General features: G+C 36.3%; 1 protein-coding gene across 1 annotated transcript; it reads right to left on the bottom strand.

Annotated features, from left to right (window-relative positions):
* Window positions 1-192: 192 nt before the first annotated feature.
* On the bottom strand, window positions 193-9013 carry dnaja2b (DnaJ heat shock protein family (Hsp40) member A2b). Its single transcript, XM_084060782.1, has 9 exons — window positions 8854-9013; window positions 7520-7579; window positions 6322-6551; window positions 5114-5194; window positions 4691-4824; window positions 4383-4579; window positions 3213-3357; window positions 2101-2228; window positions 193-1967 (listed from the first exon to the last, which is right to left on the bottom strand). Exons 1-9 carry the CDS (start codon window positions 8929-8931, stop codon window positions 1782-1784), a joined length of 1239 nt encoding a protein of 412 aa, XP_083916908.1. The 5' UTR covers window positions 8932-9013; the 3' UTR covers window positions 193-1781.
* Between the last annotated feature and the right edge of the window lie 10201 nt (window positions 9014-19214).

The raw sequence follows: 19214 nt of genomic DNA, 5'->3' as shown, positions 1-19214 counted from the left end.
ACACTTAAATGAGGTAAACATGGAGGCTTTTTTTGTCTGTTATGTTCCTAAAACTGTCTTGACCTTTTACCAAATGCATTGTTTTGTCCAATATTACTTTTTGATGTGTTACTATAGAATTAAACTATTATCAGACATAGCTTTGTGTATCCTTGAACACAACACATGAAATGAGACAACAAAAGAACACTCTTAGGGTGACTGTTTATTATACAGTTTAATCATCTCAACAAACATATGCATCAACAATAATGTCATTTAATATCAATGACCCCTTTAGTCTGTAGGCATTATTCTCCTGTGGCCTAAAATGACATATACAATAAGGGGCGCATCTCAGCAGTCAACAGGTGTTCTCTCTACTCTCCTTCATATAAATGTTGCTCTTCTCCAATGGCACAGGTGGCCAGTATTCACTCAGAATAGAATATATATGATATTGTAACTACAGGGAGCGGACACCACTGTAGACTGTGAATGCACTGATGGATTCAGCTGGTATTTACAGGTCTATATGGGGAGAGGGAGTACTGAGTGAAACATGTCCATGGACAGAAGTTTGGCTAACAAGTCTACTATTGGGGAGACATGTACAATACAGAGGAACAGAGATGCGGCCCACTGAGTTTCCTGCTCAGGAGGAAGAACTCTTGGTCCTAGTGAATAGAGGGCAAAGGGTTGACTAGGTGTGAGAAAGTCAAAACAAATCAGCACATTCAAATTATTTTTTTCCTCCTTTAATTGACCTTATCTAGCATTCACCCACACTGCAGCCAAAGAGCAGGAATACCAACCAGCTGACTGAGTCGGAACATTCTACAGAAGCTCCCACACACTGAGCCACTGTTACTGTACACACATACAGAGACACATTTACAGAAGTGTGCCCGCAGCTCAAAGGTAAAAACAAAAGTTAGATTCAAGTTCTGTGGTCTTAAACACACAAACATTCAAACCACCAAACACAAAAGCTTAAGTTCCAAGCTACAAAAACATGACTGAGAAATGCTGTTGCTTAGAGCTTTAATATTCTAGCAATGTGATGGATGTGAGGATTGATCAGAACTAGGATGACCCCATTTAGCGATAGGAAGTTGAGCTTACAAGAAGTGCTGTATTATCTCCCTGTACAGCTCTCAGCAGGCTGTGTAAAAGGGGCATGCTTTTAGGGCTGTATTCAGGTCAGTTCTTATTGACTGCAGGGCACTTTTGATAGCAGTAACACTGAGGTACGCACACAGTTTAGGAGGCACCACCTTCTATGGTGTCCTGCTCTGGACCTATGATTTTTGACGCGAGTTCTTCGGCAAGAAGCAGCATGCGCTCATGTGTGATAGACTAAACTACACCTTATACAAGATAATCAACAATATTTGCATTTTATACACTAGACTGGCATGTTCCCACAGTGAAAGGTAAAAGCTTGGGATGAGTATGGGGAAGCTGGAGTCTGGTGGAGAGCTCGAACCCTCGGAGAGCGGGGTTACTTTCTTGCTGGAAGTTCTGATGATTACTACGGTCCATAAAACACAAAATGGTGGTCGCACATCCAGCAGCTCGCTGACTCATGGGCACACACTGGAGCTGTACAAAGTGGCTTTAGATGTATGTGTATGAGAGTGTGTGTGTGTGTGTGTGTGTGTGTCTCTCTCTCTCCTCACTCTGGGAACTGAGAAAGGAGAGAAATGTGCATGTATGTGTGTCAAGTCTTGACTGGTGGGAGTATGCAATGGGATTGGATGGGTATATGCAAGTGCGTGCACGCGTATGTATGAGTCCTTCTACTGGTGTGCGCACTGCACCCCTGGCCCATGGTGACCCCCCTCCTCATCAGAGCTATCATTGTAGGCCTCTCTCCTGGCCCCACCCGACCCCTGACCTCTGTCATAATCCTTCAGGTCAACCTCCTCAGCATCTGCAGAGATTACAGGAACCTCAGCACGAGCAGGCAGCAAATCCTCGAGTTCCTGCACAACAAGAAATGCAAAATCAATAGGGCCACTCGCCCATGTGAACGTGTGCATGCTTTGGGGATATTGCAATTTTCTGAAAGAAACATGTTCATGTCAGCTGTTATTGGTATGTGGCGTCGTTACTCACAGTGAGTTTTTCAGGGCTAATCCAGTTGTTATCAGGGAACTGAACGTCAAACTTGACGAACAGGTCTCCTTTCTCGAAGGGGTTCCTATACTGAGGCATTCCTTCGCCCTTAACCACCCGAATACAACCTGTAACATAGTCACACACGCGGTTATACGCACAAGGGAATTCTTTGACAGGAGACCTTTGTTAAACTATGTACTGGAAACAAAACATATTGTAATCAAAGAATGCTCACTGAATATAGCTAAATTAGTTGCAAAATAAATAAATGTGTTATCCATTTCATATGTACACAATACAGATACATACAAGTGATCTATGGTGGACAGGACACTATCTTCCACTTTTTCCCATGGCACTGGTCAGCAAAGCCGTGGGCATCCAATGCCAAATTGTGCGTGAATGGCCACAACACTGTTCTGGGGGCTTCAAAGTATTTTGTGCAAGTTTACTTTTGTGTGAGTGTAGGAAGTAATTTCCGATTTGGCTCAAATGGCTCTATGTGTGAATGGACGTGGTGATTGTCCGGTGAATTTGCATTCAGCATGTGGACTGTTGATGACACTTCTATTGTTGACGGGTGGAGCCTCCCCTCCTCCCGAGGGGTTTGGAGAGAGAGATTAAACTGAAAACCAGTTTAACCATTCTGCTTTTTATTAGCGTTCGAGTTGGGAATATTCACAGATCAAACATAAACATCTTTACTACTGCAGTAGCACACCTGACGCTTCCCTCCGCAGGGCTGTATATAGGCTAGAGACCAATGTTCTCTGAAAAATATTGCATTTGATCCTCGCATCTCCCTCAGGCTGTGCCCGTTATATTTACGCGGGAGTCGCTAATGTGTGCGTCTACCACCCAGACCCCGCCCCTCACCTGATCAGACTGAGTATTTACCTTGATGTGTGTACGCATCTGAGACAGACATTCTGCTGTTGCATGCAACATGTGTAAACGGCCAACACCGAGCAATGTCCTGACCTGATTGAAATGAATTCCCTGCACATTTTCCAGTGTTCATATGAGAAAGTGGCTATACTGAATCCAGCACAAGCACCACAATCTTGCTTCTAAGAGAGAACAAAATGGTCAAACATGGAAGAAATTACCTGGCTCTATGACTTTTCCGGGTGGATACTTGACAAGCAGTTGGCGTCCATCGAGGTGTGTGACTGTTATCTGGAAGCCACAGAGAGCCTCGACCAGGCCGATGCGCTGGGTCATGTGAAGGTCATTGCCATCGCGACGGAAGTCCTGAAGTGGAAAACCCAAAAAGTAGAGTTATCTAAACCAGTGGTGGACAGTAATTAAGTACATTTACTTGAGTAGTGTACTTAAGTACATACATTTTTATGTTTATGAGTATTCGTAGGTTTGGATACCAACATTGTGTGAGCATTGTTCCCCGCAGCGTCCGTGCTTCTATACACCTAATGCTTACATAGAATGAATGTGGCAACAGAGAATTTCACACAGCAAGGGAAAATATTGTTGTTTTCTCCTTCTTTTTATATTGTTGTTCTCTCTTTCTTTTTATTCACTAATGTCTGGCCAAAAGCCATTCCAGACTACATAGCATGTGAATGATTGTAATACAAGGTGAGAGATTCCTCCCTTTGTCTCAGCTGGGCTCAGCCAGCAGGCTGCGTCATGCAATCCCTCCGTTCTGTATCGTCATAATTTAATATTTAAACGCCGATTTCAGCTCTGACTTTTAGGTGAATGATGGACATGTATTTGAGGATTCTGAATCTGTGATTTAGGATTCTGTATTAAGTCATGTGACCAGGTCACATAATATCAGACTTTTACATGATACTCCATTAAAAATATTATCATTTTAAGTATACATTATGGTAAATTATTACACAATAAAAATTGCAAATAAGAATTTAACAGCAACAATGACACATTTTTAAGATAAAAACACACAGCCTGCCACATCAGCACAGTGGATTTGTGTGTGTGTGTGTGTGTGTGTGTGTGCGCAATTGAGAGAGAGAACGATAAGAGTGCATGTGTGGAGTACAATTTAGGCATTTAGCAGACGCTCTTAATTCAGAGCGACTTATATAAGCAAGGAAAACACAAGGTAATACATCAAATGCATAGCAATAGTCATCTAGGATCATAGATAAATCAAGAACCTATCATCAGTCTAAACAGTATAATATAAAAAAATCAATAATCTGTACATTGAAACTATACACACTATAGGATGCCAGGTCTACAAATGAGCCTGGCATCCGTCTACATAACATGGCATCTAAATTACATACCTCATGTTCCTTCTCCTGGAGTACCAGGACTATGTCTCCTGGTTCAGTGCCTGGTGCCTGATCAGCCTCCCCAGAGAAGGTGATCTTCTGGCCATGTCTCATACCTTTGTCCACATGAACCTCCAGAAGCTTGGTCTCCTTACATACTTTACGACCCTCACACTTCTTACAGCGGTCCTTCTCGTTTATCACCTCGCCTGCAAATTAACACGTACAATGTAATAATGTTTATGCCCATGAATGTGAATCATCTACATTATCAACTCTACGTTAAAGGCAGTGTGTAGGTGTTGAGATGTGTTACTTACCCTCTCCGTTGCAGTCTGTGCAGACTGACTGCATCTGTTGAACCATGCCAGGGGCCAACTGTCTGATCATGATTCTCATACCGCGTCCTCTGCATGCTACACACTTCTGGACTGCTCCGGCCTTACCTCCCTGACTGGAAAACACAACATTAGAAAGTGTTCATTTAACTGTAACATTTAACAATTGAAAAAACGTATGTTGCGTACAAATGTAACAAAATGGACCGGTTACATTTGTACACAAGTTACAAATGGATAACACAGAATGTTACCGTGTAATAGAACATTTAGTTATACGGTAGTCTGTCTCAGCTGTCAAAATTTCCATTTGTGCACAACATAAATATAATCATTACCTAAATCCATCTGGGATTTCTAGAGATCGATTGGTTTGGTGTTTTGATTCAATTAAATTGGACTCACCCATTACAGGAACCACACAGAACATTCTTACTGAGCTGCAGTTTGGTGGTTTTGCCATTGTAGAGGTCCTCAAGAGAAACCCTGCATCAGAGAAAAGGGACACTTCAACATTGTGCCACAGTTTGTCTCCTATTAGCAGAGTGTGAAATATTTTTGTCTTAATGGGGGGAGACAGAGGTCATATTCTACTTGCCCAAAGTTCATGTCCACTTTCCCAAAACATAGAACGTGGTGGGAGGTGCTTGTGTACAAGTGAGGCTCTCATCACATTTGCTAGTTTATACTTTAAAGTGATGCCAACTTTGGTATAACCCTGGACTGCATACAGCTTTCATGGGCAATTGAGCACGATCTAAGTGCAAATGTTACCAATATGACATCACCTGTCATATCAGAGCCAATCAAAATAACTACGAGAAACAATTCCTCATGCTGCATCAAGATAGAGCACAAGCGCACGTACGTACACACGGACAGACAGACAGACAAACGGCTGAGTCGGGACACTAACACTTGCCCAATTTGAGACACAGTGAACGTTTGCACCAATGCTTACAAGGTCCGGTGTTTCTTCTGAGCTTAAAAATGACACGTCTCACAGCGGTCTGAGTTTCGAGCATTCACAGTATCTGCGACTCACTGACAGCATTAAGGAAGTGAATGTGGTCTTGAGCATCTCTGTGTAACGGAGATGACTTTGTCTTCCAAACCAATCAGAGAACGCAGCATTTTATGAAGCAACTGTGACCATCCATTTTTCCAGTTATACGTGATGCTGTCTGCGACGGTCCCCCGCAACACATTTTTGTCGTTTTGATGTCACTTTTGTCATAAGTCACGTAGTCTGACCTCGTCGCAGCATAAATTGACCTTTAGTGTGTTGCCTCTATGTATCCTTGGTGTCCAAACCTATCAGCCTATCAACAAATCAATCACTAGGATTGTAGCCAATCACCTGCCCTTTCGAATGCTGTATGGCAGCAACAATGCAGCAAATTATTATTATTTCTGAAACCAGTTTTATTAACTGAGGCTTCATAATGGACATTTTGGCAAATGAAATGGGCAGAAAATGGAAAGGGAATGCTTTACTGTTGCAACACAGATCATGCTTACTGTTGTTCGTAGTAAGGCCCATTCGGACTCAGGAAAAACCCTGCACAGGCCAAACATCCACCCCCTCACACTGTCTCAATTTGAATACTTACTTCAGAGGGTGCACCATATCTTCTCCTCTCCTCCTGCCTCCGTTGCGTCCACCTCTTCCCTGTCCCCCCATAAATCCAAACAGCCCTCCTCCAAAGATGTGAGAGAAGATGTCATCCATGCCTGGCCCTCCACCTCCTCCCTCCCGTAGCCCCTGTTCTCCATAGCGATCATATAGCTCCTTCTTCTCTGGGTTGGTCAGAACCTCATATGCAAAACTGATCTCCTTAAACTTTAGAAAGGGAAGTACACAATAAAAGAAATTAGAGACACAAGGCGAGTGTTTTGACTGGCACCTATTTAACAACAAGAACATTTGGCTAATTTCTCTAGTTCAGTTCTTGCATTGTTGTTAGGCAGGTCGTGAAGAAGTAAAAATAGTACGGGTATCTATTAGTTCTATTAGAAAAGCAATTTTATAGTCTGTCTCTATACCTAGCTTAGGGATTTGTCCAGAGTCCTGACAAATATCTCTAAAAAGACCAAAATGTCCCTATTTTCAACATGCAATACCAAATTGTCCCGTTTTGCCACAATAATAACAATAGTTGATTTCAGCGGTTGCATAGACTTTCATCATGTTCTGTTCATGTACATGCTCACACCTAACTAACCCCACCCCCGCCGCCACCTTTTCTACTCGGTACATAGTGTTTTATATTTGTTGATGATATTGTATTTTGGTGTTATTTGTTATGCTATGTTGATTAATTAAATACATAGGACCACATTGGAAACAAGTCCCCAGGACTTATTTGTGGTATCCATTTAGCCCAAATGTCTGACTGCACCTGACTAAGTATTCAATCAATCAATCAGAAAACATTAACTATGCATTGCGTGTCTGAATTCAATGCTAATGTGTGTCAACTTGTCAATCACATCGTTGCCTGTATGCAACACCTATGGTGCATATGTACATGTGCGCGCGCGCATGAGCGTGCACGAATGGGCCTGCGCGTGCACGAATGGGCCTGCGCGTGCACGAACGTGCGCATTCATTTGAGGTACTCCCGGTTTAGGCCGGGGGTTGCGAATACGGCCGCCCCTAACCTAGCTGAATAACAGTCATTTGATAAGGAAAACTTGCACTTGCCACTACTATTCGCTATTAAAAATGAAAAGGATGTTTGGGGGGTTATGTTGCTTCATTTAGTTTTAATGTAACTTGTCAGGTCATGTTGTTTTGGTGCGTCATACCTTATCTCCAGCATCAGGGTTCTTGTCGGGGTGATACTCCTTCGCTAGCTTGCGGTAGGCCTGAAATGGAGCAAATCATTAGCCCAATAAACTACTATAACACTACAAACTGACAACATCATGCATCATACAACATTGTATAAAGTGCGTAGCAGCTACAGCTGCTAGCTAGAGAGCAGAGCTAACGTGAGGGACTGAATGACTGCTGTCAGAACATCATGACACCATGGTTGCCGTTAGTAACACAGCTAGCAGTGGCTGTTGTTGCCATATTTGTACCCATTTTGTTATGCGTACATAGTATAGATGAAAAGCAGCACAATGTAGTAGTTATCTTTGCACAGAATAAACCAGATCAAGATACTCGGGCTCCAACATAAGCTAACCTGTACTGGCAACAATCCAATCGATGTTAATTCTGGACACAATGTAGTGAAGTGTAGATTACAGCCGACAGTTAGCTCTGGCTTGGTGCAGTTTATTTGTTGCAAGGCTGAATCACGAGCAGCACACACACATTTCTTACATAATCAATACCAAACCAAATAATATTTAATTGTATTTTATTTATACGTTTATTTGGACGGGACAGTGCATATTAATGAACACCACACATACAATGCAATGTAAATACACCGGATTTAGCAAGAATGCTCATTTCCATCCGCAGTCCCCATACAGAAAACAAGCAACATAACAAAAACAGCACACATAAACATGACTAAAAGGATACAAACAGTAGAGGAAAACAGTAAAAAAAAAAAAAAAAAAAGGCCTGGTTTTGACCTAAAATACAAGACACTCAAGAAAACTAGAAAAATCTACTACGTTTTAGCCTATTTAAAAATGTTCACATGTTTTATTGTCCATGATCCATCCTTTTAGTTGGACCTTAAAAGCTGTAAAGGATGGATCTTCTCAAATTAGTGGGTAGATTGTTCCAAAAATATTAATAATAATAATAATAATAATAATAATAATAAGACAGGAGCTAACAGTTCGCAAGCTAGCCATCAATTGTTGATTTTCAAAATGACTAAGGTTATTATACGGCTATTAATGTCATTATGTCTATAAAGAAAAGACACATTAGGTTAGGTAGTTGGCTGTTATTTTCTATGCTAAAACAGCACATTACGAAGCAGCCATGAAGCCAGCTAGCTCAAAACTGCTCTAAACCATCGCTATAAGCATCTTTTCTCTAGCTAGCTAACTCAACACGCTAGCGTGTATGTAGGCCACATTTGTACATCTTTAGTGGCTCTTCTCGCTGGTTATGTCCATGTTTCTCCGACCGTACAATGGCGTTCGTTTCGTTTCTGAACCCAACGCACCTTTTTCAGCTCATTCTCAGAGGCAGAGGGTGAAACTCCAAGGATGTCGTACAGTTTGGTGTCCACAACGTTCGACATGGTTATGCTAGGCTAGCCCCGGCTAGTTGTAACCACAAGAAGAGCTTATTCTGCGGAGCTTCACCACCAGACGAGAGAGGAGCGCTAACGGTGTTGCCATGATTTGCGAGAGAAACAAGCAACCAGGTCTATGAAAACAAGCCCAAAAGAAGCGACCACAAGAGACCTTTAAACCTACATACATACACATACATACACGTGTCATTTGCTATTTGAAAATATCAGATCTACAAGCTCACAACAATGCGACACGTTGTGAGCTCATAGATCTGATTTTTTTTTTTTTAAATCAAAAAGTAAATGTGTGAAAAAAATAAAAATAATTAACAACACAAATCTTGTATGGGGTCCCTGGCATGAAACCAGGGACGCGGGAAGTGGGGTGCTGAGGGTGCTGCAGCACCCCCTGCCGTTGTGAGGGGAAGAAAAAAAAAAGGCTGAACGCGTGCGTGTGTGTGTGTGTGAGAGATTTTCTCCGGTGTGCGCGGCTCCCCCAAAATAATTAAATCACATAACCCTAATCCAACCCTAACCCTAACCCTAAAACCGAAATAAAGTAACAAAAAAAGTCACTTTATCCGCGGGAGACCCGAAAAAAATCGCGCGCGCTTCGCGCGCGCGAGGGACCCATGCACGCGCGCTGCGCGCGCGTGCATGTGTCCCGTTTACCAGCACCCCTTGCTCTGAAGTACTTCCCGCGTCCCTGCATGAAACGTTTTCAGATGGGGGTCCGAAGACAAATACATATAGACCAATTATTTGTTTACTAACATTGAGACTGGATGCACAGGTGATTGTTTCACGCAATCAATTCTCAACCTGTTGTTTCGGGGTGCGCTGGTTTCAGCACACCCCCAACCCCCTCTTGTGTGTTGGCTAGTGAGGCGCGTCCTAGCGAGACCTGATAGAATGGGTTTCATTGCGCGCATACTGGTTGCACGCATAATGGTTCTTATCAGTGTGACATCGTCTGTTAAGGGGTCTATTCATTTGGGGGTCCATGATGACATGAAAATGTTTGAGAACCACTGGTTTAAACAACTGCGGTCACGCTGGCCGCTCTTCAGAGAGAGTCGGTCGCACCAGCCGTGCTTCAAAAATGATTGCGCAGCTACGTGGCTTTTTGCGGTTAGGCGAACTGATGGTGCGTTCAATGAAATCGTAAATCCCAGTTACTTCAATATATACATGTAAAAATGTAATAAAACAAACTAAAAACATAGTTTGTGTCTAACGTTCTCGTCTGTGATTATTACCGAAATGTTTTACTGCACAAATTATTAATAATAAAATATTGTAATATTACAGAATCCCATACAGTTTAAAGTATTTTCTGGGAAATCATAAAAAAATCTAAAAACATAGTTATCACCCAGCAACTAAATGTTATTGTGCCCATGTGTGTCCTTTACAATATGTGATTATTACCAATATGTTTTACAGCAGCAAGTATTAATAATACATTATTGAAATATTACAGAATCCCATCCGTTTCAATGTAATCTTTAGAAAAATCATAACAAATCCAAAAAACATAGTTATCACCCAACAACAATATATTAATGTTCCCCATGGTCTCTTGTACACCTGTGATGATTATCAATATGCTTTTAAGCAGCAATTATTAATAATGAATTATTGAAATATTACAGAATCCCATCTATTTCAATGTAATCTTTAGAAAAATCGAAAAAAATCCAAAAAACATAGTTATCGCCCAACAACTATAAATTAATGTTCCCCATGGTCTCTCGTACACCTGTGATGATTATCAATATGTTTTACAGCAGCAATTATTAATAATAAATTATTGAAATATTACAGAATCCCATCCGTTTCAATGTAATCTTTAGAAGAATCATAACAAATCCAAAAAACATAGTTATCGCCCAACAACTATATATTAATGTTCCCCATGGTCTCTCGTACACCTGTGATGCAGCAATTATTAATAATAAATTATTGAAATATTACAGAATCCCATCCGTTTCAATGTAATCTTTAGAAAAATCATAACAAATCCAAAAAACATAGTTATCGCCCAACAACTATATATTAATGTTCCCCATGGTCTCTTGTACACCAGTGATGATTATCAATATGTTTTACAGCAGCAATTATTAATAATAAATTATTGAAATATTACAGAATCCCATCCGTTTCAATGTAATCTTTAGAAAAATCATAACAAATCCAAAAAACATAGTTATCGCCCAACAACTATATATTAATGTTCCCCATGGTCTCTCGTACACCTGTGATGATTATCAATATGTTTTACAGCAGCAATTAATAATAAATTATTGAAATATTACAGAATCCGATCCGTTTCAATGTAATCTTTGGAAAAATCATAACAAATCCAAAAAAAGAACATAGTTATCGCCCAACAACTATATATTAATGTTCCCCATGGTCTCTCGTACACCTGTGATGATTATCAATATGTTTTAAAGCAGCAATTATTAATAATAAATTATTGAAATATTACAGAATCCCATCCATTTCAATGTAATCTTTACAAAAATCATAAGAAATCCAAAAAACATAGTTATCGCCCAACAACTATATATTAATGTGCCCCATGGTCTCTTGTACACCTGTGATCATTACCAATATGTTTTACAGTAGCAATTATTAATAAAATATTGAAATATTACAGAATCCCCATCGATTTCAATGTAATCTTTCAAAAAATCATAGAAAATTCAAAAAACATAGTTATCACCCAACAACTATATATTAATGTGCCCCATGGTCTCTTGTAAAGCTGTGATGATTATCAATATGTCTTACAGCAGCAAGTATTAATAATACATTATTGAAATATTACAGAATCCCATCCGTTTCAATGTAATCTTTAGAAAAATCATAACGAATCCAAAAAACATAGTTATCACCCAACAACTATATATTAATGTTCCCCATGGTCTCTTGTACACCTGTGATGATTATCAATATGTTTTACAGCAGCAATTATTAATAATACATTATTGAAATATTACAGAATCCCATCCGTTTCAATGTAATCTTTAGAAAAATCGGAAAAAAATCCAAAAAACATAGTTATGACCCAATAACTATATATTAATGTTCCCCATGGTCTCTTGTACACCTGTGATGATTATCAAAATGTTTTACAGTAGCAATTATTAATAATAAATGATTGAAATATTACAGAATCCCATCCATTACAATGTAATCTTTAGAAAAATCATAAAAAATCCAAAAAACATAGTTATCGCCCAACAACTATATATTAATGTTCCCCATGGTCTCTCGTACACCTGTGATGATTATCAATATGTTTTACAGCAGCAATTATTAATAATAAATTATTGAAATATTACAGAATCCCATCCGTTTCAATGTAATCTTTAGAAAAATCATAACAAATCCAAAAAAAAACATAGTTATCGCCCAACAACTATATATTAATGTTCCCCATGGTCTCTCGTACACCTGTGATGATTATCAATATGTTTTACAGCAGCAATTATTAATACTAAATTATTGAAATATTACAGAATCCCATCCGTTTCAATGTAATCTTTAGAAAAATCATAACAAATCCAAAAAACATAGTTATCGCCCAACAACTATATATTAATGTTCCCCATGGTCTCTCGTACACCTGTGATGATTATCAATATGTTTTACAGCAGCAATTATTAATAATAAATTATTGAAATATTACAGAATCCCATCCATTTCAATGTAATCTTTAGAAAAATCATAAGAAATCCAAAAAACATAGTTATCGCCCAACAACTATATATTAATGTGCCCCATGGTCTCTTGTACACCTGTGATCATTACCAATATGTTTTACAGTAGCAATTATTAATAAAATATTGAAATATTACAGAATCCCCATCGATTTCAATGTAATCTTTCAAAAAATCATAGAAAATTCAAAAAACATAGTTATCACCCAACAACTATATATTAATGTGCCCCATGGTCTCTTGTAAAGCTGTGATGATTATCAATATGTCTTACAGCAGCAAGTATTAATAATACATTATTGAAATATTACAGAATCCCATCCGTTTCAATGTAATCTTTAGAAAAATCATAACGAATCCAAAAAACATAGTTATCACCCAACAACTATATATTAATGTTCCCCATGGTCTCTTGTACACCTGTGATGATTATCAATATGTTTTACAGCAGCAATTATTAATAATACATTATTGAAATATTACAGAATCCCATCCGTTTCAATGTAATCTTTAGAAAAATCGGAAAAAAATCCAAAAAACATAGTTATGACCCAATAACTATATATTAATGTTCCCCATGGTCTCTTGTACACCTGTGATGATTATCAAAATGTTTTACAGTAGCAATTATTAATAATAAATGATTGAAATATTACAGAATCCCATCCATTACAATGTAATCTTTAGAAAAATCATAAAAAATCCAAAAAACATAGTTATCGCCCAACAACTATATATTAATGTTCCCCATGGTCTCTCGTACACCTGTGATGATTATCAATATGTTTTACAGCAGCAATTATTAATAATAAATTATTGAAATATTACAGAATCCCATCCGTTTCAATGTAATCTTTAGAAAAATCATAACAAATCCAAAAAAAACATAGTTATCGCCCAACAACTATATATTAATGTTCCCCATGGTCTCTCGTACACCTGTGATGATTATCAATATGTTTTACAGCAGCAATTATTAATAATAAATTATTGAAATATTACAGAATCCCATCCGTTTCAATGTAATCTTTAGAAAAATCATAACAAATCCAAAAAACATAGTTATCGCCCAACAACTATATATTAATGTTCCCCATGGTCTCTCGTACACCTGTGATGATTATCAATATGTTTTACAGCAGCAATTATTAATAATAAATTATTGAAATATTATAGAATCCCATCCATTTCAATGTAATCTTTAGAAAAATCATAAGAAATCCAAAAAACATAGTTATCGCCCAACAACTATATATTAATGTGCCCCATGGTCTCTTGTACACCTGTGATCATTACCAATATGTTTTACAGTAGCAATTATTAATAAAATATTGAAATATTACAGAATCCCCATCGATTTCAACGTAATCTTTCAAAAAATCTTAGAAAATTCAAAAAACATAGTTATCACCCAACAACTATATATTAATGTGCCCCATGGTCTCTTGTACACCCGTGATCATTACCAATATGTTTTACAGTAGCAATTATTAATAATAAAATATTTAAATATTACAGAATCCCCATCGATTTCAATGTAATCTTTCAAAAAATCATAAAAAATTCAAAAAACATAGTTATCACCCAACAACTATATATTAATGTGCCCCATGGTCTCTTGTAAAGCTGTGATGATTATCAATATGTTTTACAGCAGCAAGTATTAATAATACATTATTGAAATATTACAGAATCCCATCCGTTTCAATGTAATCTTTAGAAAAATCATAACAAATCCAAAAAACATAGTTATCGCCCAACAACTATATATTAATGTTCCCCATGGTCTCTCGTACACCTGTGATGATTATCAATATGTTTTACAGCAGCAATTATTAAGAATAAATTATTGAAATATTACAGAATCCCATCCGTTTCAATGTAATCTTTAGAAAAATCATAAGAAATCCAAAAGACATAGTTATCGCCCAACAACTATATATTAATGTGCCCCATGGTCTCTTGTACACCTGTGATGATTATCAATATGTTTTACAGTAGCAATAATTAATAATAAATTATTGAAATATTACAGAATCCCATCCGTTTCAATGTAATCTTTAGAAAAATCGGAAAAAAATCCAAAAAACATAGTTATGACCCAACAACTATATATTAATGTTCCCAATGGTCTCTCGTACACCTGTGATGATTATCAATATGTTTTACAGCAGCAATTAATAATAAATTATTGAAATATTACAGAATCCCATCCGTTTCAATGTAATCTTTGGAAAAATCATAACAAATCCAAAAAAAACATAGTTATCGCCCAACAACTATATATTAATGTTCCCCATGGTCTCTCGTACACCTGTGATGATTATCAATATGTTTTACAGCAGCAATTATTAATAATAAATTATTGAAATATTACAGAATCCCATCCATTTCAATGTAATCTTTACAAAAATCATAAGAAATCCAAAAAACATAGTTATCGCCCAACAACTATATATTAATGTGCCCCATGGTCTCTTGTACACCTGTGATCATTACCAATATGTTTTACAGTAGCAATTATTAATAAAATATTGAAATATTACAGAATCCCCATCGATTTCAATGTAATCTTTCAAAAAATCATAGAAAATTCAAAAAACATAGTTATCACCCAACAACTATATATTAATGTGCCCCATGGTCTCTTGTAAAGCTGTGATGATTATCAATATGTCTTACAGCAGCAAGTATTAATAATACATTATTGAAATATTACAGAATCCCATCCGTTTCAATGTAATCTTTAGAAAAATCATAACGAATCCAAAAAACATAGTTATCACCCAACAACTATATATTAATGTTCCCCATGGTCTCTTGTACACCTGTGATGATTATCAATATGTTTTACAGCAGCAATTATTAATAATACATTATTGAAATATTACAGAATCCCATCCGTTTCAATGTAATCTTTAGAAAAATCATAGAAAATTCAAAAAACATAGTTATCACCCAACAACTATATATTAATGTGCCCCATGGTCTCTTGTACACCCGTGATCATTACCAATATGTTTTACAGTAGCAATTATTAATAATAAATGATTGAAATATTACAGAATCCCCATCGATTTCAATGTAATCTTTCAAAAAATCATAAAAAATTCAAAAAACATAGTTATCACCCAACAACTATATATTAATGTGCCCCATGGTCTCTTGTAAAGCTGTGATGATTATCAATATGTTTTACAGCAGCAAGTATTAATAATACATTATTGAAATATTACAGAATCCCATCCGTTTCAATGTAATCTTTAGAAAAATCATAACAAATCCAAAAAACATAGTTATCGCCCAACAACTATATATTAATGTTCCCCATGGTCTCTCGTACACCTGTGATGATTATCAATATGTTTTACAGCAGCAATTATTAATAATACATTATTGAAATATTACAGAATCCCATCCATTTCAATGTAATCTGTAGAAAAATCAAAAAAAAACAAAAAAACATAGTTATCACCCAACAACTATATATTAATGTTCCCCATGGTCTCTTGTACACCTGTGATGATTATCAATATGTTTTACAGTAGCAATTATTAATGATAAATTATTGAAATATTACAGAATCCCATCCATTTCAATGTAATCTTTAGAAAAATCATAACAAATCCAAAAAACATAGTTATCGCCCAACAACTATATATTAATGTTCCCCATGGTCTCTCGTACACCTGTGATGATTATCAATATGTTTTACAGCAGCAATTATTAATAATAAATTATTGAAATATTACAGAATCCCATCCATTTCAATGTAATCTTTAGAAAAATCATAAGAAATCCAAAAAACATAGTTATCGCCCAACAACTATATATTAATGTGCCCCATGGTCTCTTCTACACCCGTGATCATTACCAATATGTTTTACAGTAGCAATTATTAATAATAAAATATTTAAATATTACAGAATCCCCATCGATTTCAATGTAATCTTTCAAAAAATCATAAAAAATTCAAAAAACATAGTTATCACCCAACAACTATATATTAATGTGCCCCATGGTCTCTTGTAAAGCTGTGATGATTATCAATATGTTTTACAGCAGCAAGTATTAATAATACATTATTGAAATATTACAGAATCCCATCCATTACAATGTAATCTTTAGAAAAATCATTAAAAAATCCAAAAAACATAGTTATCGCCCAACAACTATATATTAATGTTCCCCATGGTCTCTCGTACACCTCTGATGATTATCAATATGTTTTACAGCAGCAATTATTAAGAATAAATTATTGAAATATTACAGAATCCCATCCGTTTCAATTTAATCTTTAGAAAAATCATAACAAATCCAAAAAACATAGTTATCACCCAACAACTATATATTAATGTGCCCCTAGGTCTCTTGTACACCTGTGATGATTATCAATATGTTTTACAGCAGCAATTATTAATAATACATTATTGAAATATTACAGAATCCCATCCATTTCAATGTAATCTTTAGAAAAATCAAAAAAAATCCAAAAAACATAGTTATCACCCAACAACTATATATTAATGTTCCCCATGGTCTCTTGTACACCTGTGATGATTATCAATATGTTTTACAGTAGCAATTATTAATAATAAATGATTGAAATATTACAGAATCCCATCCATTACAATGTAATCTTTAGAAAAATCATAAAAAAATCCAAAAAACAGTTATCGCCCAACAACTATATATTAATGTTCCCCATGGTCTCTCGTACACCTGTGATGATTATCAATATGTTTTACAGCAGCAATTATTAAGAATAAATTATTGAAATATTACAGAATCCCATCCGTTTCAATGTAATCTTTAGAAAAATCATAAGAAATCCAAAAGACATAGTTATCGCCCAACAACTATATATTAATGTGCCCCATGGTCTCTTGTACACCTGTGATGATTATCAATATGTTTTACAGTAGCAATAATTAATAATAAATTATTGAAATATTACAGAATCCCATCCGTTTCAATGTAATATTTAGAAAAATCGGAAAAAAATCCAAAAAACATAGTTATGACCCAATAACTATATATTAATGTTCCCCATGGTCTCTTGTACACCTGTGATGATTATCAAAATGTTTTACAGTAGCAATTATTAATAATAAATGATTGAAATATTACAGAATCCCATCCATTACAATGTAATCTTTAGAAAAATCATAAAAAATCCAAAAAACATAGTTATCGCCCAACAACTATATATTAATGTTCCCAATGGTCTCTCGTACACCTGTGATGATTATCAATATGTTTTACAGCAGCAATTATTAATAATAAATACGGTTGTCCGATATTGGCTTTTTTACCGATAACCGATATACCGATATTGTCCAACTCTTAATTACCGATACCGATATCAACCGATACCGATATATGCGGGGATTATTGTGATTAGGATAAGCTCAAATTTCATATCACACACACCATATACAGTAAGAACTCCTGTAACTTATTTATAAAGCAAAAAAAAAAATAATAATAATGTTTTTTTCAAAAACCGATACCGATATTTTCCCGATATCAATTTTTATGCTAATATCGGCCGATAATATCGGGAGGCCGATAATATCGGACATCCCTAATAATAAATTATTGAAATATTACAGAATCCCATCCGTTTCAATGTAATCTTTAGAAAAATCATAACAAATCCAAAAAACATAGTTATCACCCAACAACTATATATTAATGTTCCCCATGGTCTCTCGTACACCTGTGATGATTATCAATATGTTTTACAGCAGCAATTATTAATAATAAATTATTGAAATATTACAGAATCACATCCGTTTCAATGTAATCTTTAGAAAAATCGGAAAAAAAATCAAAAAAAAATAGTTATGACCCAACAACTATATATAAATGTGCCCCTAGGTCTCTTGTACACCTGTGATGATTATCAATATGTTTTACAGCAGCAATTATTAATGATAAATTATTGAAATATTACAGAATTCCATCCATTTCAATGTAATCTTTAGAAAAATCATAACAAATCCAAAAAACATAGTTATCACCCAACAACTATATCTTAATGTTCCCCATGGTCTCTCGTACACCTGTGATGATTATCAATATGTTTTACAGCAGCAATTATTAATAATGAATTATTGAAATATTACAGAATCCCATCCGTTTCAATGTAATCTTTAGAAAAATCATAAGAAATCCAAAAGACATAGTTATCGCCCAACAACTATATATTAATGTGCCCCATGGTCTCTTGTACACCTGTGATGATTACCAATATGTTTTACAGTAGCAAGTATTAATAATAAATTATTGAAATATTACAGAATCCCATCCATTTCAATGTGATTTTTCAAAAAAATCATAAAAGATTCAAAAAACATAGTTATTATAGCGTAGCTTTAAGCAACTGCTTACTATGGGACACATACACGTCCCCCAGGGGAGCCCCCACTTGTGACAACCCTTACCCACACGCTTGCCCAAGGCCTCAGGACCTGCCCCCGGCAGGACCCTGACCTACAGGCACCCCAGACCCCTCGGGTCGGGACGCGCAGGACTGAAAAGGCAAAACCT

This window comes from Gymnoscopelus microlampas (genome assembly GCF_963454915.1).
Source record: "Gymnoscopelus microlampas genome assembly, chromosome: 6".
Lineage (NCBI taxonomy): Eukaryota > Metazoa > Chordata > Actinopteri > Myctophiformes > Myctophidae > Gymnoscopelus > Gymnoscopelus microlampas.
Note: the sequence above shows the minus strand (reverse complement) of the source record. Positions and strands in the feature narration are given on the sequence as shown.